Consider the following 27852-nt stretch of genomic DNA (forward strand, 5'->3'; position numbering starts at 1 on the left):
TGCCTATGTATCCATCTTCCACCCCCAATCATCATTCTTCCTTACGTCCCTAATCTCTCTGTCTCTCTCTGTCTCTCTCATCCCTCAACCAAGATGGTGTGTGTGTTTCTCCCTCTCCTTATGCTGTTTGTTCTGTTCTGATCAGTCATCACTCCTCCACGATCGAGCTTATTAATTGTACGTTTCAGCTTCTCATATAATACACTTCGCAGAAACATAAATGCACGCTATTACCCCCATTTACAGTATTAAATGCCAACCACACATTCTCACAAAACAGGTTAAACATAGTTTTCCAGATAGTATTTTTCGCTTAATCCAATTTATGATTTGGTGAATGCAAGTTGCTTGAAAAGCTGCATCCATACCCCCAAACTGATTTACATCAGCATGGTGGAGACATCATCATTTAAACCGGACCCTGAACGGCCGGGGATATTGAAGCCAGCAGTGAGGGCTTCATCAACTCAAGCATGAAGCTGCTCTTTGGGAAGAGAAATATTTCTTCCACGTACGAGACATCACTTTCACTTTTGATGCACCAAGCAGGAATTCAAAACTTGCTTCTCTTTATTCAATTTCTCCGCAACACGAGTGCAAGAGAAGATAAAGATGTATGATGAAAAATGCACGTGACAATTTAAAAGAGGGGCCTGAAGTTTAAAGACAAGTGGCAGGGAAGAGAATGTACAAAATATCCCACGTCCAACTCTTTGAAATATATACAGAAAACAATGCTTTCTAATTAAATTTTTTAGTGAACATTACTGGAAGCAAGCAACCAGAAAGTTCCACTGAATAAATCAGCCGTGGCAAATTTTAAGTTTGAAGGGAAGTAAATAGATCATGAAAGCAAAGCCATCATGAAATATAGTGCAACCAGAATGCACTTATTCATTCATTTATTTCCCTGGAGGATTCATCGTCCAAATTAGTTTCTGAATTCCAGAAATTCTAACGCTGGAGGCAATGTCCATCTCCATAAATCAGGTGTTTGAGTGCAGCACCCAACAGTGACGTGTTCTACGATAAACGCAGCAGCAGCTTCACTGGGTGGCCTTTCTCTTACGAGCTGAGGGGCGCTCAAATACATCACGAACACCGGCGGCTCGCTGTTTGAAGAACTTGGTGTTCTGTGCATTCTCTTGGGCCCATGGGGAATCGAAGGATGTGGTGTCTTGGTCCACCAGGTGGGTGTACTTCGTACGACCGGAGCGACCAAAGTTTTTGACCTGTTGAAAGGAGGGTGAGAAGAAAGAACACACTGTAGATCAACGTTTATACTTGTCGACCTGGATAAGGTTAACTTAGCCGAGAAACACAGGCAGAATGTTGAGAGGGATACAGAAAATGATGTGGGATGATTGTTCATGAAAGAACACAAAGCAAAAACAAAATGTCAATGCAAGAACTTCTTCTTCTTCTTCTTCTTTCGTATGAAGCACATGGCTGCGGGTAGCATCATTTGCCGTAAGTGCAGCTGTGCTGCTGGTGCAGTGACCCCTGCAGGTTAAAGCAGGAATTTTTAATTGGTGCCGGTGCCAGTGATATCATGGTCCGGCTGATAACTCGCCTACTCTTTGCGAAGGACACCGTGGGATCTTTCGTGTCTACCAACTAATGCTGGCAGACGGGATGCCAAGTTCACCGTCCATCCGAGGGCGACACACACACACACACACACACACACACACACACACACACACACACACACACACACACACACACACACACACACACACACACACACACACACACACACACACACACACACACACACACACACGAAACTCCTGCCTGTGAAACACCAGGATGACAGCTTGTAGCTGGGCCGAGATTCAAACCTCGGCTGGACAGCTCAAAGGCGAGCATGCAAACCTCTGCTTATTGTGCCAGCCATGCAAGAACTGATGACGACAAAGGGTACATACCTGCATGACCTTTGGAAGGATCGTTTTATCAAAGTGATCTTCCAAAGTTGGAGCTGTGAAATCGCGTTTGAATACATCCTCCTCTCTATCCTGTGAAAAACACCACCAACACACCCTTCAACAACACGTGGATATATAACCACATTTCTAAGGTACTTGCACAGATCCAACTACCATACATTGAGAAAGCCCAGTAATCAATTTGGAATTTGGAGGGTTGGTAAAGCATACAACAATGGAAAACCGACACTCACCAGGAAGAAGGCACCACGGTGGTAGTACTTCTGCAAAAACTTGTACTTTCCTTTGACTGCCTTATTGGTAATCGTCTTTGGGTTTGCACGTAGCTCTGCACGACGCTCTTCCTCCGTGAGTGCATGCATCCTCTCCAACTCGCTTTTTGCCTTTTCAATTCTAGGCAACGCCAGCAGCACACAGGACAGGTGAAAACACGTCATGCACATAGGAACGTGAAGGAAAGTGCAAACTTAGAAGAGGAAGAGGCGGCAAAATTGGGAAGGGAAGTTTTAATACTCACGCCTCACGAGTCTCGCGTTCGCGCTTTATCCTACGGAGTTCACGCACTTTCCACGTTTCGTACTCCTCTTCTTCATTTTCATCATCCGTCAGCAATGCATCCAATGCAGCCTGTGTGCGCCTGCCCTCCTCGAATTCCCTACGTGCTTCCTCTTCCACAATCTGTAATCCAACACATGTAATGCAATAGCACAAACTGCAGATTTCTGGAAGCAGTGAGCATTCACGAGACTGGCTTAGACATACAAATTTTGTCAATCCAACAGAATGCTGCAGAGATCGTTTACTCTTCTCGAAGCTGTCGTTGTCTGGGTTTGATTCTCAGCAAGGTTATAAACTGTCAGATTGGCCGACTGCAGGTACAGGTATTGATTGCATCACAATGTGCACCATCCATCAGATGGATGTGAAGCTTGGGACCTGGCTGCTGGCACGAGTTAGTAGACGTTAAGATCCCACGGTGACGGTTGCAAACTGTTATCACCGGCACCCTGACTAAATTCCAGCACTAAAATGTGGGTAGCAAGTGGTCTGGTCTTCTCAGATATTCCTTGACACCGAATTATACTGCATGCCATCTCAGAGTGTTTCTTTTAACCCCCCCCCCCCAATTATTTTTTTTTTTTTTTAATTTTCTTTACACGATCAAGCAAGGTGATGTAAAGCATGAACTGACAGTGAGGCAAGAATGAAGAAACAAGAGAAGAGAAGAGAAGAGAAGAGAAGAGAAGAGAAGAGAAGAGAAGAGAAGAGAAGAGAAGAGAAGAGAAGAGAAGAGAAGAGAAGAGAAGAGAAGAGAAGAGAAGAGAAGAGAAGAGAAGAGAAGAGAAGAGAAGAGAAGAGAAGAGAAGAGAAGAGAAGAGAAGAGAAGAGAAGAGAAGAGAAGAGAAGAGAAGAGAAGAGAAGAGAAGAGAAGAGAAGGAAACAGCAACCTGCAAGTAAGAGGGCTGGCCTATGCAGGGTCAATGACGGTTGTGCGTAAGGATGGGGAATGAAAGATTGCAAGTAAAAATGGGGATGACGTGAAATGGTGGTGCACCATCTGCCTGAAGTCCAAGAGGACAGAGTGCGATTGAACAGCCCCAGGAAGGGAGTTCCACAAAGTAGTTGAGGTGTGCAGTCAGCCTGGATTTTAGAAGTTTAAACAGGAGGTAGTTACTGGAAGAATGCATGAATTCTGGAGTTGTTGGGAAGAATCAGAGGGCTGAGAGAGCAGAGGGAACAAGACCAAGGAAGAGGCAGTAAAAACAGAGGCCAGCGATCTGTCTGCGATGTGAGAGCAGCAGACCTTCTGTTTTTGCCTCATCATGGAAGATTACAATAATATCGCGAGATCAAGATTCCACATAATCTTCGAGTGGCAGATGTGATGCTGGGGTGCTCACCCATAGGGGAGAGTAGTATTCCATTGAGCTACGGACAGACCTGTAGGCTGCAAGTTCTGATTTTTCAAGGAAAGGCTTCATGCAATGGAGGATGCTCAGTCTGCAGTTGGCTTTGCAATATGGTTGTCCCAGGACAGGTCATGATGATGGTAAGGTCTAGAAATTCAAGAGATGGAACCTATTTCGGTGGCTGACTATACAGATACAAAGGTGGGTTAATTTAACGATGCTTCTGGAGCGACAGGGTGACATGGGGGAGATTCTCCAGGATTAAAGGACAATAGGACATGTTCCATTTGTATATTCAATTCCACATCAGTGGAGTGTGACACAGCTGATTTCTGCCTGTCACTGGGTGGTCACTCGGCAGGTTGGTGGTCTTGCAGATTTTTTATTAATTTTAGTGTCTTGTTACCTCCACCATTGAAGGGGGACAGAGGTTATGTTTTCACCCCCTGTCTGTATGTCTGTCTGTCTGTCTCTGTCTGCTTGTTTGTCTGTGAACAGGATATTTCAAAAAGTTGTGGACAGATTCAGACAACTTGGAGGAGAGGTTGGGTGTTTGACAAGGATGAAATGAATAATTAGATATTGGTGGCGATCCGGATGTGATAATTTTTTAAGTGATTCTTCCCATTGAGAGAGAGGGCTAAAAACGATGTGCAACACGACATATTAAAAAAGTTATGGACGAATTTGGATGAAACTTGGTGGACTGGTTGGGTGTATGACAAGGATGAATCCATTCAACTTTGGTGAAGATACAAATCCAGATTTGGATACAAGAATTTTTTGAAATGATTCTTCACCATTGAGAGATGGGGAAAAAAACGATATAAAAGCACAATATCTCAAAGTTGTGAACGAGTTTTGACAAAACTTGGCGGGTGAGTTGGTCAGGCGACAAGAACAAGCCGTTTAGATTTTGCATAATGTCCAGATGCAGATCCGGCCTCTTAGTGGGTTATAAAGAGTAAACTGTTCAGCCTGGTGGAGGTATGTGCTCTGCCGAGTGCTGTTCCAGTTGTATTTGGTATTGAGGATGTCAAGAAAATAAATTGACTGTTGTTGCTCGACTTCCATGGTGAGTTTAATGTTGCAGTGCTGATTGTTAAGGTGAGGAAGAACAGTATTGAGATCTATCTTGTTTTGTTGCTATATAACAAAAATTGTCATCTACATGACGTAGCCAGAGCTTAGGCTGAAATGGCACCGAGAGGAGGGCTGAGCACTCAAAATCTTCCATGAAGAGGTTTACTACGATGGGTGAGAGTGGAGAACCTAAAGCCACACCTTCCTTTTGTTCGTAGAACGAGTCTTGCCATTTGAAAGATGCAGAATTGAGACACAAAAGGAGGAGGTCATGAATTTGATCTGGTGATAAATCGGGACGTTCCTGAAGGGTGGAGTCTTCTTGTGGACGATGTTAGCGAGTCTCCTAATGGCAAGCCCTCTCACAAGGTATACAGGAAGCAAACTCACATGGATTGCCACCTCAACTACCGCTCTTTTCATCATCCTTCAACGATCCAGTCAGTCAACAGCGCTCTTATTCGTCAGGCCTACACTATTAGTGACAAGTGTAGCCTGCAGCGTGAAATATGCCACATCACGACTGCCCTCAAGTTCAACGGTTATCCCACCCACAAGATCAATACACATACAAGGATAGAAGACCTCCTAACCACGACCCAGGTGTTTACCGCATCCATTGCAAATGTGGTAAAGTTCACATTGGTGAAACTGGTAGGACTTTCACAACCACCACATAATAGACGAGGTGAACAGGAAAAAATCAGCAATCGTCAATCATGCTCAAATCATCGCATACAATGGTCAGACTGCAAACTTCTCACATCCGTTAGTCACTGGCACACGAGAAGAATCAGAGAAGTTTGGAGATACATTTACATCAAATGGTCCCCCAAGAAAACGGGCATTAACAATTTGACGCCTACAATCACAGTCATCAATACACCGAAGACAATTAACCATGATGAGCAAAACCACACCAGCCAATCAGCACCTCACAATAACCAGCCAATGGGGAGGGGTGAGGGTAGTTTGGAGCTCTTATAAACTCTGGCATCCATTTGTTCCAGTCACTTCCTCCTGTAGATGGGCAGAATATGCTGCCCGAAATGTTGAGGCCTACTTTCTCTTCTCTTGCTTTGGAGTTATTTTAAAAGTATATAAGAGAATATAAATAGCTCTTAGGAGCCAATACATGGTGTAAACCATAAACCTTTTACTTTATTGTTATTCCACCATGGAAACGTGAAAACAACACTTAAAATTACTGACTAATATTTGTGGAATTCTATCATGATTTATCGTGATAGTGTGAATGGATAATTTCTTATGTTGGATTAATGTTGTATGAAATTTGATACAGCTGTGGAAAAGTTGAGAAATTGGATAAATAAGCACGTGATGCTGAGGAATTGGATAATTAAGCGTCCGTACGATTAAACCGATGTAGCATACCTTGAGGGTGTACTTGCGTCGTTCCTCTGCGAGACGCTTCGCTTCCTGCTCTGACTCGCGTTGGCGCTGTACCTCTGCCTCTCGCTTCTGCACCGTCATTCGGTCCTTCCTGCCAGAAAAATGATGGGTTTCCAATTTTGGGGGAATATTCTGAAATTGAGAAACTGGTTTTGAACCTTTTTCTTCCAACCCATCACCCTCTTTCCATTGCCCCAACCATGACAGCAACATCAAATATCATTCAAAGGTTCATTCAAAGTTGGGAAAAAGACAAATGGAGAAGGAAGAGAGCAGAAATGAAAAATAAAAATATGGATGTCCCAGGCCAATTTGGGTTCGGAATATCAAAACTTGCCGGCGGATAAACACAGGTTTTAGCCTGGGTTCCAGCTCCTCTTCACTATCTGAGTATTCCTCATACTCTGACTCAGAGGCCGATGCTGCAGAGCCAACTTCTTCCTCAAGCTCCAGCAACTCGCCATCTGCGGGATGGCGCTCAGTGGCACGCTCCCGCATCAACGACCTCCTCCGCTCGATTTCCTGAGCGTAGCAAAAAGCGTTTTAACACATTTGTTTATATTAAAGCTGAAATAACCAATGCTTTTATGATCCCTATGGATGGTGACTTCAAGTGGTACATTATATTCTCTCATCAAACTGTGTCAGAGCGGCTTTAACTGCAATGAAACCAGATTTTAAAAAAAGAAAGAAAACTGTCATCATTCAAAAGATGCAATTTGTCTTGTCCATGGCATCAAGTAATGCGATACCTTTCTTATCGACAGACTAATTGGATGTATGCCATTTTAGTAGTAATAGATGAGTGAAGGTTATATAGCTGGAAAAGAGAAACTTGTCAACCATATTCTGACAGTCGTTCTGATGTTATTAAAATCCATGTGGTTCATTAAAAATAGATGTGGCAAAAGTTTTGTGGCAAATATTTGTGATTCACAATAATGTAAGGCAAATTCTCCATGTACAAATTAAGTACGCCAATCTCGAATCGGTACATTTTGTCGTATGCATTATCAATATGCCGTTAGCGAGTCATTAATATTGTCACATCCACGGGGAATGTGGTAGTTCGTTTTCAGGCCTTGACCTTGTGAGAATTGAGCAGCTGTTCCAACTTTTTGGACCTGTATCAAGTGTATGTGGATAAAGGTAAGTTTTTCTGTTGCTGTATTGCAGGGGTGACACCGATGTCCTCCACTGATGTAAATTGTTCATCATCAATGGGACGGTGGTGTAATCTGTTAACAAAGTGTCAGGTAAACCAAAGTGTGACTTATGGGTACCAATTCCAAACCTACTTATGGAATCCATCCATCCATTGTGACCATACTCTGTGCAGAGTGTTGGTGCTGCGGAAGCAGTATCCTGAGCTATTGGGCACAATCCTGGATGGGTCCCCACTCCGACACAGGATACCAGCAAGCTGGTACAAATTTTTCTGACCTCAGAAGGATGACAGGCAGAGTCAACCACACCTGGTATTTATTCATGCTGAGTGGAATTTGAACTCAGGATCCTAGGGTTACAAACCCACCACTCTAACCATTAAGCCAACACCAGGCATACTTATGGGATGCTCCTGGGTCGCCTGACCTGGGTCGCCAACTGGAAGAAAAAAAAAATTGAACAAAATAAGACAAAGAAATCAAAGTTGGATGACGTCAGTAATTTAAACGTCACAAGTGAAAAGGAAACTTCTTTGGTTAACTATTATTAAACCGGTTGGCCAGAAAAAAAAAAAAAATTCATCGGGAACCCAAAATCTGGGAAATGATAATATTGTTACAGTTGTGGAAATTCACAAAACACCATTCAGGTTCCCCGAAGATCAGTTATGTCGATAAGTGTGTGCCCAGATTAGATTTCCCCACCAATGTCTTACGGGATTTATTCGTGTGCCGGACTGTGCATCTTTGAGGTAGTGTTATTCTTTCCTATCTTTATTTTAAACATCTTCTCACCACCTTCTCCACAACAGCCAACATCTCCTCACCACCTTCGCCACAACCGCCAACATCTCCTCATCACCTTCACCACAACGAACAACATCTCCTCACCTTCATCTCCACAAACGCCACCATCTTTTCACCAGAAACGGCACCCACAAACTAACGGCATCTCCGCCGACAAACGAGAGGACTCCCTCGTTGGAGCAAAAGCCGGTGATTTCTACCACGTCCGCGTTTGACGGCAAGATCGGATCAGAATGACAAAAGGGGCGGAGCCAGCCGGGGGTCAAGGGTCAAAGGTAAAAGACCAAACACCACCCCTGAACCCGATAACAGGCCGGGCTGAAACGCCGAGAAACCAGTTGAGGTCAGAGTTGAGTCGGCAGTCTGGAGTCTGCAGTTCGGAGTTTGGAGCCTGGAGTCCAGCCAAGCCTGCAGTGTCGTGCAGAGTTGTGGGTCGGTGGAGGCAGCCGGAGAGAAGTCGCCAGCCAGCGACATAACGGTCCGAGGTGATCGGGCCCCGGGATGGTCCGAGCGACGCTGAGGAGTGAGCGGGCTCTTGAGAGCATCAACTTTAAAAGAGCAAGGCACATTTGGTCCTCTGAGGTGTCGTCGACCGGGCCTGATCGACCAGGCCGCACAGCTCGGCCTGGACCAACCGAGTCGCCGCTACATCAGCTGCCTACACCGAGGGTCACCGAACCAAGGCCCAGCGAGTCACCACGAGGGTGGCAGGTAACCTGCACGGTCTCGCGGAGCACCTTCGGTCTTCACAGCTCCACGGAACATTAAAGGCCTACAGGCCCTGTTCTCCCTTTTCTTTCCTGGGGTTTTTTTTGCATGGAAGTCTGTGGCGCCTTGTCCGATAAGTAGAATTGTTGATAAGTGCATGTACAGAATAAATAGACAACAGCTGTAGGGTCTTTTTGCTCGTGTCTTGTCCCTTACCCCCATTCATTGCATACGTGCCTGCATTGCACATAAATGTCCTCATTGTTTGAATATTCACCTGCTCGTTGCGTCCCTTCCTCCATTGAACTGCCGTAATTGCGTTTGGAATAACAGCTGGTTTTTAATTGCTGATAAGATAATCGGGTCCGACTGGGCTTGGTAATAATAAACCGCTCGGCAATCGCAAACGGAGCGAGCTGCTTAAAGCGGCTCGCGTCCGTACTGGTCCCATTGAGGTGTAAATCCCCCGCATTTCCGTCTGCATGCATAATTAGGTAAATCGACAATTCGGCGATCAACCCTGTCGCGTGTGGACAGAAGAGTTTGCTGATTTATGGTGGTGATGGATTTCGGATTTCGAAATTTCGGCGTATTCGGATCGGATTTCGGCGTAGATCCGAAAGCTGCGACTGGATTGCCACGGTCGGTGGGCGCGCGGCTGCAATTAGCTAAAAACGGCCGCCCGCATGCCAGAGTGGCGGAAATCCACAACAATATGTAACAATCCAAAGATAAGCTAGAAAGCATCTCAAAATGCAAAGCCCGTCCGTGAACTAAACTCGACTCAAACTAAACTTGAAAATGACTGTCAAAAAATATTGTATATTTTATTCATTTGTGTTATCAATATTCTCATAATAAAGGTTTGTTGAAGATTTGATGACAAAATATCAAATGGTAAAAACGTTATGGCCTGGACAGTAGGGTGGTCCTTATTCCTCAACTTCGGATTTTCTAAGCTCCAATCCCCGGGATTCATTGGAATAGTAGAGAAAACTCTCCTGGTGAACCTTTTTTTTTTTCCCAATCGGACAACATTTACCCCTCCCTCATTGACTTTGAAGTTTCACCCTGAAAAAAAAAATTGTTAGGGGGGCAGTGAGAAGAACGAGTAATACACATTACACATTACATAAACACACAGATCGACGTATCACATCAAGAGACGATAGGACATTACAGGAGCGTTTTAAAGTTCAGCAGCGGTCGATACGTCGTCGTTCTAATGTCAGCCGCCCCGAGAAACTGAGGCTAAACTTCAAGGTCGATGAGGGAGAGGTAAATGTTGTTGGAATTTGAAATAAAAACACCAGAAGAGTTTTCTCGACTATTCCAAGGAATTCCGGGGGTTGGAGCTTAAAATAAATGAATTCGAAAATTTACCCCCTCACGAAGGACCACCCTGATATGACCACCCTGAAGGACCACCCTGAAGTGTTTGTGTGTTTGTTTGACTTCTATGCACTCCTGAACTGCTGTACAGAATGAGTTGAAAACTGCTCATTGTCCTTGGGGTGTACATGGGGGATTTTAGGGAGTTAAAAAAAATTTCATAGTCCCAGGGGTTCAGGGTGTGGGGAATACCCCAATTCTTTCTTTGCAAATGTGTTTTGTATAGCACCACTCGTGGTCAGGATGGGTATTGCAAGTCATCCTGTAATTCTGGAGAAATTTATCTGTCTCTAAGGACAGGGTTTTTGCTAATAATCAAAATTAAAACCTACATTTAACACAGACTTTGAATACACTTTTCATTTTGGGTGCAATGAAACATTATGCAATCATATTGTTTGGTTTGATCAGGGGGCTGAATGACGCAATTTGTATTCGTACGGTACTTTTCTGTTCTCATATCCTTTTGCAAGAATGCTAATCAAGGTGAACAACAACCACCACTCAGCACTAGGCTCTGTAGAAAATAGTTACACTGTAAATACTTGCAGGTTTTGTAAAAATGTTAAAAAATAACAATAATAAAACACAATACAACTTATTTTCATTTCAAGAGAGGAGGAAATTTTCATTACAAGACATCTGTCCAAGAAATATAACCCAATAAGAAACAAAAACCCATGTCTCAAAGAAGAAAACAACGCTTGCTTAATTGTAAGTGAAATTTGTCATTCACTATCATTGCAAATGGGAAACCAAGGCCCTCAAAACGATTGCAATCTCCAATGAAGAAGCCGAATTTCTCGGCCTGTTACTCCAACACTGCAGGCAGGTCGGTAGCCTATTCGTCCTGTACTTCCTCCTTTCTGGTCTTGCACGCTCTGCCCTTTGTGCTTCATTCTCTCCCTCCCCCCTTTTCCCCACCACCCCAGGTTTCTACTGGGCACATGTGGTCTGCCAGTAACCCACCACAGGTAAAACTCCTAAAATGCAATACTTGTTTATGATGACAGCACAACTATTTTTAACTTGCTAGCAGAGTTAACTGAAATGCTGAAACATTCTAAACGTCTGTCAAAGATAAGGATGATAAACTATTGTGACTTCCTTGAAAGTAATTGGGGGGAGGGAGGTGGGGGGAGTAATGGGGGTGAATATGGGGGTCTATGCAAATAAAAGTAGAACTCGGAAAATAAAATGTGCTAGTAAGTGTTTTGGATGAAAATTAAACATGAAATGAAAAGAGGAAGGGGACAATAATCAGCCATTTGTGACTTTAATAAATAAATCATCTTCCTCACCTCCTCATCGACGTCCACTTCCTCCTCCTCACTCGAATCCTCACGTAGTCTCTGCTGATCCTCTTCATCAGATACCTCTGACTCCATCACTTGTGGTTCTACTATCTGTCTATGTCGAGCTAACCTGGTCAGACAAGTGACATCATCAGTTGGATGAATTTTATCAGTCATAAGGAAAAACGGCTTTATGAAGGATTGCCAAATAATAATGTTATTTCATACAATCTATGAACAATGCAACACTTCAGTTCATATTTGTGGAGACTAAACATGCTGCCTGCATTGTTGCAGATCTTGTAGTCCATGGATTATTATCTGTCAAGAAACTTGGCTTTTGGGCTTGAAACAACCAAGCTAAGGATGTGTATGCACACATATACGACAAGGACAAGGATTGGCTCTGAGCGCTGGGTCGGTCGTGCCAGGGTGTGAAGCGGTGTACAAGCACGCATTCGCGGTCAGGCGAGCTTCTGTTTCCCAGGGCCGCGACGCTCCTGATCCATCATCAGGGCTGCCGACATCTCGCAGTGTGGCATCGGGTGGTGGGGTGGTGCGTTCGGCCTCGCCATTCAGGTGGGAGATGCGGTCGAAGCCACCCTTGTCATCCCCTTGTCGAGTGTCTCGCACAGCTGCCTGTGCTTTGCGTTTGGGTCTTCGTCACGGTCCCCACGCTTCTCGGTGGGGGGAGGGAGGTCGTGATGGGGGCATGGGACCAGCACTCATCGTCCGCGAGCCTCGTCGGGGATGAAACGTGTGGCTTGGTGGCAAGGAAGATGCTTTGGTTGGTTCCGATTCTCTATCTCGGGCACGATTAAGCTCAGACCTCCAAGCTAAGGATGTGTACACACACACATATGCAAGCGTGCACAATTGAAAAATATATAAACTTCTCATTTACGTCCTTTACCTCCTCCCTTGAATAAATTGAGAATACAGTCACAAGTGAAGGACACGAATAATAAAATTTCTCAGAATTCCTTCAGATATTTTGAAAACAATGCAAACTGGAGTGAAGTCAGTGGCACAGTGTCGCAATCCCCAGGCTTCACACCTAAAGCAAAGTTGTTCCTCGAGGAATGACCCAATATTTTGACCCCTGACCCTAAGTTTGACCCCTGTGACCCTAAGTCCGCATCCCCCTGTGGCAGGAACCGTGGTCATTTTGGCGTCATACCCCAAAAATCATTTCATACTTTATGCACCTCTCAATGTTGATTGCATAAACAAAGTTTCATTTTAAAATGTGCCGTAATTGCATTTTTCGGGATTAGAAGTATTGACCCCGCCCACAGGGCAAAAATTATACTGCTCTTGCACCTTCTTGCCATGTGTTGATCATCTATCTATTACTAAAACTCTCATCATGTATGTATGTAAATGAGGGTGGTCCAAAAACAGCAACAAAAAAAAAAAATTCAGATGTCTCCACAAGCCTTAAATTATTCCACTATGATTCAATAACGTGCATAAAAAATTTAAGTTGATTGGAGGTGATTTAGAGGTCACTCCATATGACGACTTTTAGTTTTACGAGTTGGTTAAATTAGGGTATGGTCAGGTACGATTACGGGTACTTCTGGATGTCCGAGGAGGAAATGGAGTGCATTTTCGAACTCTATGGGGTCGATTTACTCTAAGAAATGACTGCACCGACATTGAATTCACTACCATTTCGAAAATATGACCTAAAATAAGATTTATCATTACTGGAGTTGAGCAACTAATCCTACTCATTTTGATATTTTCTAATCTATAATTAATTTGTTGTCCGTCTAAACATTTCTTAGAGTAAATCGACCACACTGAGTTCGAAAATGCAGTCCATTTTCACCTTGGAAGTTCAGAAGTGTACGGATTCGCACCTCACCATACCCTAATTTAATGTAATAATAACTAAATGAATAACTAACATATTTTTTGTTCGCATCGGGTTTTTCGTTCCCATAAGAACAGAGACACTAGGGTTCACGGGTCGTCTAGTATATTACTAAAACTCTCATCTTGTATGTATGTTCCTGAGATACAGCCAAAACGGTACACGATAGCACAAGAATTTTAGGGCCACCTTACTCACCATTTTCCTGCGGTGTGCAGTATCAAGTTTTGTTCAAATCGGGCAACGACAAAACATTAAAAAAATGAATTCCCAATTCAGTCAAGTACTCTTCGGGAGTATTTGATCAATACAAATGACCTCAGCTGAATAGTTCGCTGGAGCTATCTTTTTTTTTTTTTCTTGAAATGATTTTTTTCATCAACCGTTGTCACAACGGGAACCCAACGGGTTCACGGCTTGTCTAGTAACCACTAAGTTTGATGAATTTCTGCCTAACTGTTTAGGAGGCGACAGCGTGATGGATTCACCGACGGAGCCGATTACAATATCCCCCCATTTTTTTTTCAGAAAGCGTGGGGCTGATCATGACAAAAGTGTAAATATGTTATGTATACCCAGAGTTTGTGCACTTGTTGCAATGTAAACTAACTTGATATTAAAATGCTGACACATAATGGGAAGCTTTAGTCACTTTAAATGTAATAATAAATTCTAAATGGAGGCTTTGATCAACATTTTCAATTTATTGCTATTATGAATACATTACATGGATATGTTTCACAGTGCAGCATATAGTCTGTAATTCTTAATAAAGGGAATAACGGAAGTTCAATCAGTGCAAGCCAACCATCAAGTTGATTTTCACGACATCCTGACAATCTCTTGTTTTCGAGAGTTTTTATTGATTAAATCAGAAAGCTTCTTCGAAACAGAGTTGTCAGGCTCGCTTCATTTCACCAGCACAGTAATGTGTCCTCCTTTTTATTTTTTTGAAAGCACATATCATACTCCTGGGACTTTTTATGCTGGCAAGCAACACAAGCACACGTTGTTTGATGGCAAAAGTACTGGGTGGTTGTGCTGCAGTCTGATGAGCTACATCGTCCCATTTATGGAAAAAACAAAACTATTAACGTGCTGGCATGCAAGTAGAACATGGATCGAAAGCAAAGCGAGAAAACCCTGTTGTCGGTGACACGATTCCAACAATCGGTTTCAATTCAGATAGTATTAAAAAAAAATAAAAAATCACGAATCCACTTTGCAGTTCATTAAACTCTTTGGCCCTGCAGGTATACCTGCTGAATCTGTAAGCTAATTACTCACCATATTTATAATACATGTACACAAGTTCACCAATACAAAAATAATCACCATAAGATCATGGTTTCAATACTTTTAATCAACCTGAAGTAATAATAATATAATAATACAACTAATAATAACAACAATAAAAGACGTACTGTTCTCATTTCCTTCCTCTGTGTACTTGCTTCTCTTGCCTTGTCTACTTGAGATGGTAGGTAGGTATCCTTGTTCTGTGTTGAAAGATGATAGGTACTGTCGTGGCCAAAAATATTGGCACCCTTGCACTTTTTTCAAATAACTCACAATTTTCTAACAAAAATAAGTGGAAATTGCCAAAAATATTTGGTCTCCAACAATTCCTTATTTCAATGTTAATATTACAGAACCTTTTTTTTTTGTATACCTTGTCGAGGCTCGTATGAGAGCGAACAAACAACGCACAGCAAGGGAAGGCATGAGACAAGAGGGGCGGGAGAGGGAAGGACAAAACAGTGGGGAACAGAGACACTTGGAGATCTGTGGAAGGGAAAGGAATGGGGGTGGGGAACATGTGGTATACAAGATGGACATGACAGGGACTTTCAGGAAGGAAAGCAGGGAATGTGAAGGAGGTGGGTTCGAGGTGGATTAAGGGAGGCAGAAAAGATCGAGGTTTTGGATGGGGGAAGATAAGAGGTGGTGGTGAACAGCTGTTTTGAAGGCCTGGAGGGAAGAATGGGATTGAAGAGAGTGAGGGACTTTATTCCAAAGGCGGGAAAAAGAGGAATGAAAGAGTGAAGGTGAGCAGTGATTCGTAATTTTGGTAGTTTTACCAGATAGGGGTTGATGGCATACCTTGAGCGCCCTGCGTAAATATGGAGGGGGACATATCGCAGGCAGAGCGGGGGGGGGGGAGACCAGAGAGGAGACGGTAGAAGACAAAGACCACCGACCTGCCTGCGGTGAGAGTGAGAGGCCCAAAGACTCAGGTTTATCGCAGGATATACCATTGATCCGAAATGCCTTGGTTTCCACAGCGTGAAGCAGAGAAAGGCGAGAGGCAGGAGCACCAGCCCAGAGGGGAGAGCAGTACTCCATCAGGCTGCGGACAAAAGCTTTGTATGTGGCCAGGAGCTCAGGTGTGCCGAGGAAGGACTTTGCACGACGGAGGATTCCCAATCAGCGACTGGCTTTGGAGGCCAGGTTGAAAATGTGGCTTTCCCAGGAAAGATCATGGCAGAAAGTGAGACCCAGAAGCTTGAATGAGAGGATTTCTTCCAGAGGATTGTTGAGAAAGTAGATGGGAGGGTGGGGGGGGGGTTCTAAACGGTCCTTTCGGAGAGACAAAGTGAGAGTGTGAAAGACATGTTCCACGTGTTGGACCAGCTTGTGATTTTATCCAGATCTGCAGTGAGCGAAGACGGTGCTGCATGCGGGTCTGAGGGATGACAGATGGTACAGCAGAGGGTGGCGTCATCAACAAAGAGATAGAGGATTTTCCAGAGAGTTGGAGAGATTATAATTGATGAAAACCAGAAAAAGAACAGGGCCAGAACGTTGCCTTGAGGAACTCCAGCCTGGACAGGAAGAGGGGATGAGAGAACTCCATTTAGGGCCACACATTGGCTGAGACAGGAGAGGTAGTCTGCGAGCCATGAGTGGAGATGGCCTTGGATACCATCAGAAGAGAGTTTGGTGAGCAGGGCAGAGTGCCAGACCGTGTCAAAAGCACACAATATGTCCAGGGATATGGCTTTGATTTCATGTTTGGCATAGAGGACCTCCATCCATTGTTAGGAGAGCAGAAGCAGCATATCCAGGGTCGAGTGACCTGGTCTGAAACCAAATTGATGATCGGAAATCAGGCCATTGAAGAAGAGGAAGGATTTAATGTCTGAAGTGATGATTGATTCCATAACCTTGCTGATGATTGGGAGAAGGCTGATTGGTCTGTAGTTGCAGGGATCTGTTTTTGCACCTTCGTTATGCAGGGCGGTAATGTTTGCTGATTTCCAAATAGATGGCAGATGACCTTGAGCAAATGAGAGGGTGAATAGAACAGAGAGAGGGTGAGCAAGAGCAGAGGAACAGGCTTTTAGAACATGTGGGCTGATGCCGTCTGGACCGGTTGCAGAATCTGAGTTGAGGTTTGACAGCAAGCTCTCCTCCTTGTCAGGAGAAAAGGACACAGAGTCCAGGGACAGTTGGGTGTGATCGGTTAAGGTGGGTTCAGAAAGTGATGGGTTTCGGACACAATATTTTGATGCAAGCACCGAGTTTAGGCATTCATCCTTTTCATGTGCGGTATCAGCATTGCGGCCATTTGAGGAAAGGGAAGGGGGAACATATACCAAAAACAGATTTGATTAGACGCTACCAGGATTTGGAGGAGGGAGAGAGGCTTGAGAGTTCAGAGTTGAGATTAGAAAGATGTTGTTTTCTGGCTCTCCTGAAGGTAGACACATGCTTTTTCTGAGCTTTATGGAAGGAACTGAGATTAGTCTCAGTTGGGTTTGTTTTCCATGAGGCAAAGGCAAGTTGTTTCAGGACAACTCCCTCGCCACAAGCTTCAGTGAACCAAGGGCGGGAGGAAGGGTAGGACAACTGAAGACGAGAGGGGATATATCTGTGCATGATTTTGGTTTGTTCAGGTGTGTTTTAGCAAACTCCAGTTGGGCTTTCTTATGTCTCTCTCAGCATGAGGGGGCCTCCTGGGTCTCCTGGGTCTCCAACCATAGAACCCCCCTTCATTGAGTTGGTGACGGATCGTGCGAGTTGAAACTGTCGTATCTTGTGTCTGAAGGTCAGCTTGAATCTGTTTAGCAGTTGATTGAGGTGCTTTCTCGACCATTCAAACAATCCTTCACTGCAATCTTTGATCAGTGTTCTCTTGTGGCCACATCCAGGGAGGATGGCTACAATGCCACGGGCCTTAAACTTCTTGATAACATTGCGTATGGTGGACACAGGAACATGAAGATCTCTGGAGATGGACTTGTTGCCTTGAGATTGTACATGCTTGGTTACAATCTTGTGTCTGACCTCCTCAGACAATTCTCTGGTTTTATTTCTTTTCTCCATGCTCATTGCGGTACACACAGTGACACAAAACAGCAGAATGACTCCTTTTCTCAATTCAAACTGGTTGAATGAGTGATTTTTATATTGCAGGCACCTGCAACTCACCACAGGTGAGTTCCATTCCAAAGCAAAGGAGAATCACCTGCTTCAAAACTAATGATTACGAACAACTTCTAAAAGGTGTCAATAACATTGTCCGGGTCATTTTAGGATTTCTGTGTGGAATAAGGGAAGATTGTCATTTTTTCAGCTCTTTTTTTTGTTTTGTTCCACTGCAAACTAAAGAAGCACTTTTGTGAATACCTTTTTCTTCTTCGTAGACTTTCCCCATTCAGCTGGGGTCGCCTCCATCCCAACGAGCAGCCTTCCTCCACATCAACCGATCTATGGCCCATTCCTCCTCCATTCCACGGTGTTTCATGTCTTCTTTTACACAGTCCATCCATCTTTTCGCTTGTCTTCCCCTTTTGCTTCTCCCAGGTACATTCACTTCCATTGCTCTCCTTGATGGTTCCTCTTCCCCTCTCCGTTTCACATGTCCAAACCACCTCAACCTTGCCTCTCTTGCCTTCTCTTCGATCCCAACCACTCCTACCATTTCCTTGAAACTCTTGTTCGTATTCTTTTCTCTTAGACTGATGCCCATAATCCACCTCAACATTATTAACCTCCGCCATCTTAGAAGATGGATGGAGGTTACTGTTTTCACCCCTGTTTGTTTGTTTGTTTGTTTGTTTGTTTGTGAACAGTATTACGGAAAAACTCCTCGACGGATTTCGATGAAACTTGGTGGGGGGGGGGGTTAGGTATGGTCCAAGGATCATGCCATTAAATTTTGGACTTGGTCCCCCCCCCCAAAAGAAATTGTTAGAGAATTTTTTTTTGGCATTTCTACATGTTTTAAGTGATTTCCAACCCCCCCCAAAAAAAATTGTTAGAGAAAATTTTTTTTTTTTTTGCATTTCTACATATTTTAAGTGATTTTCAACCCCCCCAAAAAATTGTTTGAGAAAATTTTTTTTTTGCATTTTTCCATGTTTTAGGTGATTTCCACCCCCCCCCCAAAAAATTGTTACCCCCCCCCAAAAAAAGGAAAAAAGTTTTTTTTTTGCATTTCTACATGTTTTAAGTGATTTCCAACCCCCCCCCAAAAAAAATTGTTAGAGAAAAAAAAATTTTTGCACCTTTTTTTCAACAAAATTTATATTTTTTTTTTTCTTTTTTCCCCGTTTTAACTATTTCCAACCCCCCCCCCCCCAAAAAAAAATGTTGGAGAAAAGAACTATAACTCTCAGTACTTTTGACATATTTAATGAATAAGATATAAGGTTCACTTGAGTGACCCAGCAGTATTGGCGGCGGAGGTTTTGCACTCTCCCGAGTGCTCCCCCTCTAGTTTTCTCTGTTCTCATTTGTAGTCGCTCTTCCTTCTTCTTCAATGTCCACGTTTCAGCTCCGTACAGGAGCACTGGTCTGATGACTGTCTTGCATTCCTTAATCCTCAGTTTCAATGCTAACTTCTTGTCATATGTTACACCAGTGACCTCCCTCCATTTCTTCCAGCCTGCCTTCACTCTATCCCTCACAGCCTTCTCACTGCCTCCATTGCTATCCACAGTACTTCGCAAGTACACAAAGTCCTCTACTTGGCTCAAGGTTGCTCCCCCTGTATCCTTGATGTTGATTTTTCTCTTGGTCTTACTCTTCCCGCTGGTCATTGATACTGTCTTTTTCACATTCATCTTCATTCCTTTTTGTTTCAGATTTCTCTGCCAATTTTGAAGTTGGTTTTGCAGATCTTTCTCCGTTTTTGCTGTGATCGCCAAGTCGTCTGCAAACAGCATTTCCCAGAGAAAGCCGGTTCAGCATTCTTGGCTGATGACGTCCAAGACGATGACAAACAATAACGGACTTAGTACTGACCCTTGATGAAGGCCAACCTCAACTATGAAGCTCTCCGTCATTCTGTGTACTGTTTTGACATTGGTTGTTGTTCGGTTGTAAGTGTTCCGGATGATGTTTATCAAGTGTTCAGGTACTCCTTTCTTGCGCAAACTCCAGTAGACCAACTCCCGGGGGATTCTGTCATATGCCTTTTCCAGGTCGACAAACGCATGGTAGAGTCGCTTGTTCTTTTCCAGATGCTTCTCTTGCAGTTGTCTGAAGATGAAAACAGCATCAGTAGTGCCCCGTTTCGGTCGAAAGCCAAACTGCATTTGGTCGATGTTCGTGACTTCTCTGATTTTCTTGTCCAGAATCCTTTCGGTGATCTTCAGCATCTGCTCCGTGAGTTTGATTCCCCCGTAGTTCCCGCAATCGAGCACATCTCCTTTTTGTTTGTAGATTGGAACCAGTACACTTTCTCTCCAGTATTCTGGCATATTCCCCGTTATCCAGATGTTCTCGAGGATCCCGTGGGTCCAACGGACTCCATGGTGTCCAAGTGCTTTGATCATTTCAATGGTTACTTCGGATGGTCCCGTTGATTTGTTCTTCTTCATTTTCCTGATGGCTTCGCTGACTTCCTGCATTACCATTTGGACTGGTCCTTCCACTGGTGGTGTTTCAAGCAGCTCTTCCGCTTCATTCCTCTCATTTAGCAACGTTTCAAAGTATTCTTTCTACCTAGCTCTAACCATTTCTTCCTCAACTAAGATGTTCCCTTCCCTATCTTTGATCACCTTCATGTCTCTTCTTGTTCTTTCCCGTTGTTTCGCTACCTTGTACACCCTTTTCTCTCCCTCCGGTGTTTCCATCTCCATGTGGATACCAAAAGATATATTAATTTCAACAATTTTCTGGAAGAAATTGTGCATTATTTGAAAAAAGTGCAAGGGTGCCAATATTTTTGGCCACGATAGTAGGTGTCTGCCACCACCGTTTTCCTAGCAAGTCTGCAGCCTATCAGGTCAGCTAGTTTTTCTGCTCCGTTTCAAAGCACCAGAGCCCATTCCACTTTGTGCTTTCAAAAATAAAGTTGTCAACTGTTTCCAGTTCCAATTTCATGTAGACATTTAATAGTTCTCTCTTTTTTGGGAATCTTAAATGATTTGTACAGTACAGTAGAGTACTTGAAACAAAGGTATTTTCCTCGATTTTTCCCTGCTTGTTCACACAGTCTAACATCTGAAACTTTGGTGTCTTGCATGCTTATTCTTGGTGAAGGTATGTCACACATTCGCATCAGGACTCGCTCTTGTGGAAACTGTGTGAGTAATATATAAATTTGTTAAGATCTGGCTGTGTACAGAAGTAGAGCAAACATCGACTTTTACATTATTTTTTCCCCCATTAAAGTTCAAAATATTCACCAAAATTTTTTGCGTGTTTAAAGGATAGATAGTTTAGTGCCATGGAACAAAATTTTAAGCTTTTCCTTGAATTTTCCTTTACCAATTGGCTCAGCAGAAAACAATGTCTGACAGCTACAATTTCTTTTTGATACAGCAGGTAATAAAAACAAATTATCCTTTAGTTTTGGGATTTAGAACATGGCAACATTTTTACTGACCTTTCCTCTACATCATCAGGTCCACGTGCTTGAAGGCGACGGAGTCGAGAATCACTGACTGCCTCGATGACGGGCTCATCTGGTACGCCGCCGGGTGCTGCTGTCTCATGTGCAGTGCGACGGAACTGGAACTCTTCTTCCTCTTCCTCGTCGGATGATTCGAGTGGAGCGTAATCAGGTCGTTTCCCAGAAACATAGCGTTTCACCTTCACCTTCTCCATGGACAGTTCACCTGAAGTCAGCCAGTAAAGAAAGTAAAGCAAGAGCAGTGCTGCGTGTCGTACTTGTGACAAATAATAGATATCAGGATTTTCATAAAAGTTACCACTTTGGAGAACCATCTTGCCAAAAGGAAAAACATACGATATACTTCAATGGAAATTCTGTAGCTTCCTTCCTAAAATGTTTCAATTGTATATTTTAGTGTGACCTAAAACTACCACTTTGCAGAAATACAGGCACTTTCAGAACAACAAAATAATTAACGTACAACTCTTTAATGAGCAACTCAATATTTAACTATAATGGCACTCAGTAGAACACATAGTCTCACCTTGCACACTCATTCTGAACAACAAGAAAAACAGCAATCAGAGATTGCAAATCCTCACCAGGACTTCTTTTGAGTGGTGTATTTTTTTAATAGGTTTTAGGGTAAATGCAATATGGCTGCCAAACCATGTAACCAATGACATCATGTGTGAACCTTTTGTTCCTCATGGACAGGCATTCATGCATGTAAAGCCTCACCTTGATCTGTTCAACCACTTCAGAGAAGAAGAATTTTTAAGGTTTTTTTCCAAAAACAATATGGCTGCCGAATCACATGACCAATGATGTCATGATTCTTTTTTCTTTCTGTGGACCATTTTATCCCCAGATGACCCTCAACAATTTTTCATACTGATTGGATGTGGCGTTCCATATATGTAATTATGACGTCAATATGAGGGCACCTATGACGTCATAAAAAAAAAAATCACACTCATTCCTCATGAGGAAGACTTGCTATGTACTAAGTTCCAATTTTTTCCTTTGTGTGGTTTCAGAGATACAGAGGTCCAAAAGTTTTTCCGTTTTTCCAATATGGTTGCCACACCATGCGACCTTTCACGTCACAATTATCATTAAACCATTCTACATGAGTAGTCGCACCAATGGTGAAAATCGTCTCAATCCGACAAGCGGTTGTGGAGAAAAACACAAAAGTTATGTGTGGACAAAGACAAAGACAGACAGAGAGACAGAAAAAAAACAGACCCAAATGCAATACCCTCTCCGAATCCTTCAGCGAGGGTTAAAAATACCATCATTAACTGAACATGCTACTATTACTGTCCAGTGCTGTTTGGCCCATATACCAGTATCATCCATGCACCCTATTGTCGCATACATTGCCATTATCCGTAGCTTTATTGATTATTTATTAGGCTATTTAACTACTACTTTTGTGAAAATCAAGGCTAAATTGTGTCAATGATTAACATAAAAAAAAATTTCAAAACTATATTCCCCATGGCTAGTTTATCATCTGTATGAAGTTTCACATTGATCTGTAAGGCGGTTCTGGAGAGGATTTATTTTTTTTTTACCTTTTATTTTCCATCCAATATGGTCACCAGACCATGTGACCGATGATGTCATAAATTTAATTCTTCACTCACATCGGGTCGAAGATATGCCCGTGTTGGCATAATGGTTAGGGTGGTAGGCTTGGGATCCTAGGGTCCCGAGTTAAAATCCCGCTCGACCGTTTAATTAACACAAGGTGGGGTTGACTCAGCCTGTCATCCTGAGGTCGGCAAAATGAGTCCCAGCTTGCTGGGATGATTGAGCCATTTGGTATCCTGCGTCAGAGTGGCGACGTGTCCAGGATTGTGCCCAATAGTCCAGGAGACTGCTGCGGCAGCACTGATGCTCTGTACAGAGTTTGGTCCCAATGAAAGTTTCAGATTTTTTGGATAAGGATTTTGATTCAATCTATTATGGCTGGAATACCACTTCGACGATGATGTCATCGTTATCACCTTGTATACCTCATGGGGAGTTGATGAGACATGCCAAGTTTCAATTTTTTTCATTGAGAAATGTGTTCCAGAGCTCCATTACTTCCTCAATCAGTTTGATTATTTGGGGGTTGATCTTGTACATTTGCATGCACTTTATCATCCATGAATGTGAGGTGTTGGCAAGAATATTTTTGGAATCTATCCATGCTGTGGACAATTTGGTTCTTCTCGTTTTACAGTTTGAGTATGGCCTTGTTTAGTAGTAAGTAATCCATTGTTCCTTAGGAACCTCTCCTACATCCCTTCTATCCTGCCTATCGGCCTCCTTGTTGTATTAGATGGTGATCCATAATTTATGTGACGATTCCCATTAGACGTTTGTATGTTGGTGTGGACAGGTTATTGGTCGGTATTTGTGAGGGGGTTGGGTTTCTTCAGATTTTGGGATGAGGAAGGGTTGGTTACCTTCTGTAAGCCATTCATCCATTTCCTGTTCCCCTTGGATAAGTTCATTGAATGCTCGAGCGTAGTGAACGTGGAAAGCATCCAATTGCTTTGGCCAGAACTTCGGAATCCCATCTGGGCCAGGCCTTTTAAAGTTTGGCATTTTTGTGAGTTGTCTAATTTTTTTTCTTCATCAAATATTACTGGGGGCATTTCCTCAAGATTTTGCTTCTTCTCTTCCACGTTTTGGATCCATTCCAGCTCCTTGTTGTATTCTTTTCAATCTTCATAAGTTTGTGTTGGTTGTTATCTTAAGCAGGTTTCAGAAGGTTGAACAGTGTCCTCTCGAGTCTCAAAATATCCACCTTCGTGTGTGTTTTTTTCCAAGGTTCAGATCAGGCCCCTTTCTTTGAAAATTTGTTCCCGCACATGTATGAATCAGATTGGGTCAGGAACATGTACAAGAATAAACCAACACCTTTGTGAGGATGTGGAAACATCTTTAGATTCATTGATGATTTATTTGTATTTTATCAGCATCAGGATTATATGTATCCAAAATAACTCAAATCAAAAAAAGAAAACCAAACTCCCACAACTGATGTGGATCAGTGACCGAGGTTGCGGATCTGCTGTTTGGAGAGGTTCTGGGCTAAAAGGATCGAAACCTCGAGGAAGAACGGTGCCCAGCTGATGCTCAATGTAGTCAGGAAACCATTCAATTGCTTATTTCTGGTTAAGGTTCTTGCTTTCGGTTAGGGAACTATGTTTTGAGGTGTGTGCGTACACACGAGTGAGAATATATATATATATATATATATATATATATATATATATATATATATTAGAAAGGTTTTTGCAAATCAAGCACTTGTGCGAATCTGCACTTGAGCAACAACAGGAAACATAAGGTTTTCTATCTATAAACATCTTTGGTAAAATCGTTTCAGTGCAGTTTTAATATCAGAGGCACTAAATCACTTGTTTTTACTTTACTCTTTAAAGCAGATCTGGCGAGAATGGAACCTGGAAGCCTATACTCTCCTTGAATAGCACTTCGAGAAAGTGGTTGTAACTAATAAAAAAAATCACAAAAAAACAACTCTGTACAGATAACCTGGTTGGGATGGTTGTAGGGAGAAGTGACCTGACACCAAATTGTTTACAAAGCTGTAAGTTCATGTATGTTTTAAGGCACCCACCACGAAGCTTAAAAATGCAAATTCCTCACAAGACAAAAAAAAATTAAAGAAAAATTAAAAACAAAATCTAAAAAAAAATATGTATTTTTTGGGCATTTGCTTTGTTTGAGATCCAAGCTGTCACTTTAATCAATTACATGAAATCCAAATACTTTCGCTTTCAAGCTGTATCCTTGGCAGTTTTGTTAACAGACAAGGAATAACAAGGAACTTCGAGGCAATTTGGGCCTTCATACCTGCACTACACAGACACGAGACCAAACAAATCTGTCTCAAGCCACATATTCAATGTCAACAGGGTAAGGATGGAGAAGCCGTATATGCAAACAAAATATGATGTAAACTAAAGGTTTTTCTTTTTAATTATGACTATAACTAGAGGGAGAGGGGAGTGAGTGATGCGTGGGTAGATAAAGATGCAATGTCATTGAACTTTCCATTAGTATCCCTTTAACACTCCTTCAAAACAACACACAACTCTGTCTACGATCCTTCCCGCAGAATGAAGATTCTTAACATTCAAAATAACGTTGCAAACTCTCACTCTCTCTTCATCCTCAATCTCTCTCTCTCCATCCTCAAACACTCTCTCTCTCTCTCCATCCTCAAACACTCTCTCTCTCCATCCCTATCTCTATCTCTATCTCTATCTCTATCTCTCTCTCTCTCTCTCTCTCTCCATCCTCAAACACTCTCTCTCTCTCTCTCCATCCTCAAACACTCTCTCTCTCTCCATCCTCAAACACTCTCTCTCTCCATCCCTATCTCTATCTCTATCTCTATCTCTATCTCTCTCTCTCTCTCCATCCTCAAACACTCTCTCTCTCTCTCTCTCTCTCCATCCTCAAACACTCTCTCTCTCCATCCTCAAACTCTCTCACTCTCTCTCCATCCTCAAACTCTCTCACTCTCTCTCTCTCTCTCTCAAACTCTCACTCTCTCTCTCCATCCTCAAACTCTCTCACTCTCTCTCCATCCTCAAACTCTCTCACTCTCTCTCTCCATCCTCAAACTCTCTCACTCTCTCTCCATCCTCAAACTCTCTCACTCTCTCACTCCATCCTCAAACTCTCTCACTCTCTCACTCCATCCTCAAACTCTCTCACTCTCTCTCACTCTATCCTCAAACTCTCTCTCTCTCTCTCACTCTATCCTCAAACTCTCTCTCTCTCTCTCTCTCTCTCTCTCTCTCTCTCTCTCTCTCTCTCTCTCTCTCTCTCTCTCTCTCTCTCTCTCTCTCTCTCTCACTCTCTCTCCATCCTCAAACACTCCCTCTCTCTCCATCCTCAAACACTCCCTCTCTCTCCACCGCCGACACTCGCTGCACCCACTCCACCGCCGACACTCGCTGCACCCACTCCACCGCCGACACTCGCCGCACCCACTCCACCGCCGACACTCGCCGCACCCACTCCACCGCCGACACTCGCCGCACCCACTCCACCGCCGACACTCGCCGCACCCACTCCACCGCCGACACTCGCCGCACCCACTCCACCGCCGACACTCGCCGCACCCACTCCACCGCCGACACTCGCCGCACCCACTCCACCGCCGACACTCGCCGCACCCACTCCACCGCCGACACTCGCCGCACCCACTCCACCGCCGACACTCGCCGCACCCACTCCACCGCCGACACTCGCCGCACCCACTCCACCGCCGACACTCGCCGCACCCACTCCACCGCCGACACTCGCCGCACCCACTCCACCGCCGACACTCGCCGCACCCACTCCACCGCCGACACTCGCCGCACCCACTCCACCGCCGACACTCGCCGCACCCACTCCACCGCCGACACTCGCCGCACCCACTCCACCGCCGACACTCGCCGCACCCACTCCACCGCCGACACTCGCCGCACCCACTCCACCGCCGACACTCGCCGCACCCACTCCACCGCCGACACACGCCGCACCCACTCCACCGCCGACACTCGCCGCACACACTCCACCGCCGACACTCGCCGCACACACTCCACCGCCGACACTCGCCGCACACACTCCACCGCCGACACTCGCCGCACACACTCCACTGCCGACACTCGCTGCACACACTCCACTGCCGACACTCGCTGCACACACTCCACTGCCGACACTCGCTGCACACACTCCACTGCCGACACTCGCTGCACACACTCCACTGCCGACACTCGCTGCACACACTCCACTGCCGACACTCGCTGCACAAACTCCACTGCCGACACTCGCTGCACACACTCCACTGCCGACACTCCCTGCACCCCCACATTCGCTAAACCCTCATCAATCACTGCTCGCCAGCATCAAGGGAACGAGTGTGGAGGTTGATGGGATATAGGATCCAAAACAAAATGCAAAACGTGTCTGTGTAGAAACGTCTGATTGTGCAAACGCATCTCCCCATAATCCAGGACCAATGACGGTGAGGATGTAGAAAGTGAATACCTTTCTCATTTAAAACGGGCACGGCGCCTGCCGTCGACTGAATTGGCGCCGGGCGAGGCCCCAAGTTGGCGGCAACGGTCGACATTGTGTCGGAAGTTCGTAAAAACCTGAGGTGAACAAGAAAAGCCGCGAAGTAAGAAAAACAAACGGCAGTCAAGGCAAGAAAACTAGTCGAGGCGTAGAGGAAGTAGGCCGCAGGAAATACGTCACGCAATTATTTCGCCCTCGTGTGCAATTTCATCGAAACCATTTTATATTTAATAACACAACACACACTGTGGAACGTACGATCATTTTCAGCATGCTTCGTTGCACATTAA

General features: G+C 44.0%; 1 protein-coding gene across 2 annotated transcripts; it reads right to left on the reverse strand.

The window, feature by feature from the left end:
* Positions 1-552: 552 nt before the first annotated feature.
* Positions 553-27749, reverse strand: MFAP1 (microfibril associated protein 1). Of its 2 annotated transcripts, none has more exons than XM_085891086.1 (9): positions 27533-27749; positions 21449-21680; positions 11733-11856; positions 6696-6880; positions 6341-6449; positions 2470-2630; positions 2186-2345; positions 1932-2021; positions 553-1232 (listed from the first exon to the last, which is right to left on the reverse strand). In XM_085891086.1, the coding sequence occupies exons 1-9, from the start codon at positions 27615-27617 to the stop codon at positions 1047-1049; spliced, it is 1332 nt and encodes a 443-aa protein (XP_085747212.1). In that variant the 5' UTR covers positions 27618-27749; the 3' UTR covers positions 553-1046. The 2 variants fall into 2 exon arrangements, with proteins under 2 accessions (XP_085747212.1, XP_085747213.1); XM_085891087.1 differs by having other exon boundaries at positions 6341-6445; positions 6692-6880.
* Positions 27750-27852: the final 103 nt, after the last annotated feature.

The sequence above is a fragment of the Eptatretus burgeri genome, chromosome 8 (genome assembly GCF_056783735.1).
Source record: "Eptatretus burgeri isolate ZD-2024b chromosome 8, Ebu_testis_v1, whole genome shotgun sequence".
NCBI classification, from domain to species: domain Eukaryota; kingdom Metazoa; phylum Chordata; class Myxini; order Myxiniformes; family Myxinidae; genus Eptatretus; species Eptatretus burgeri.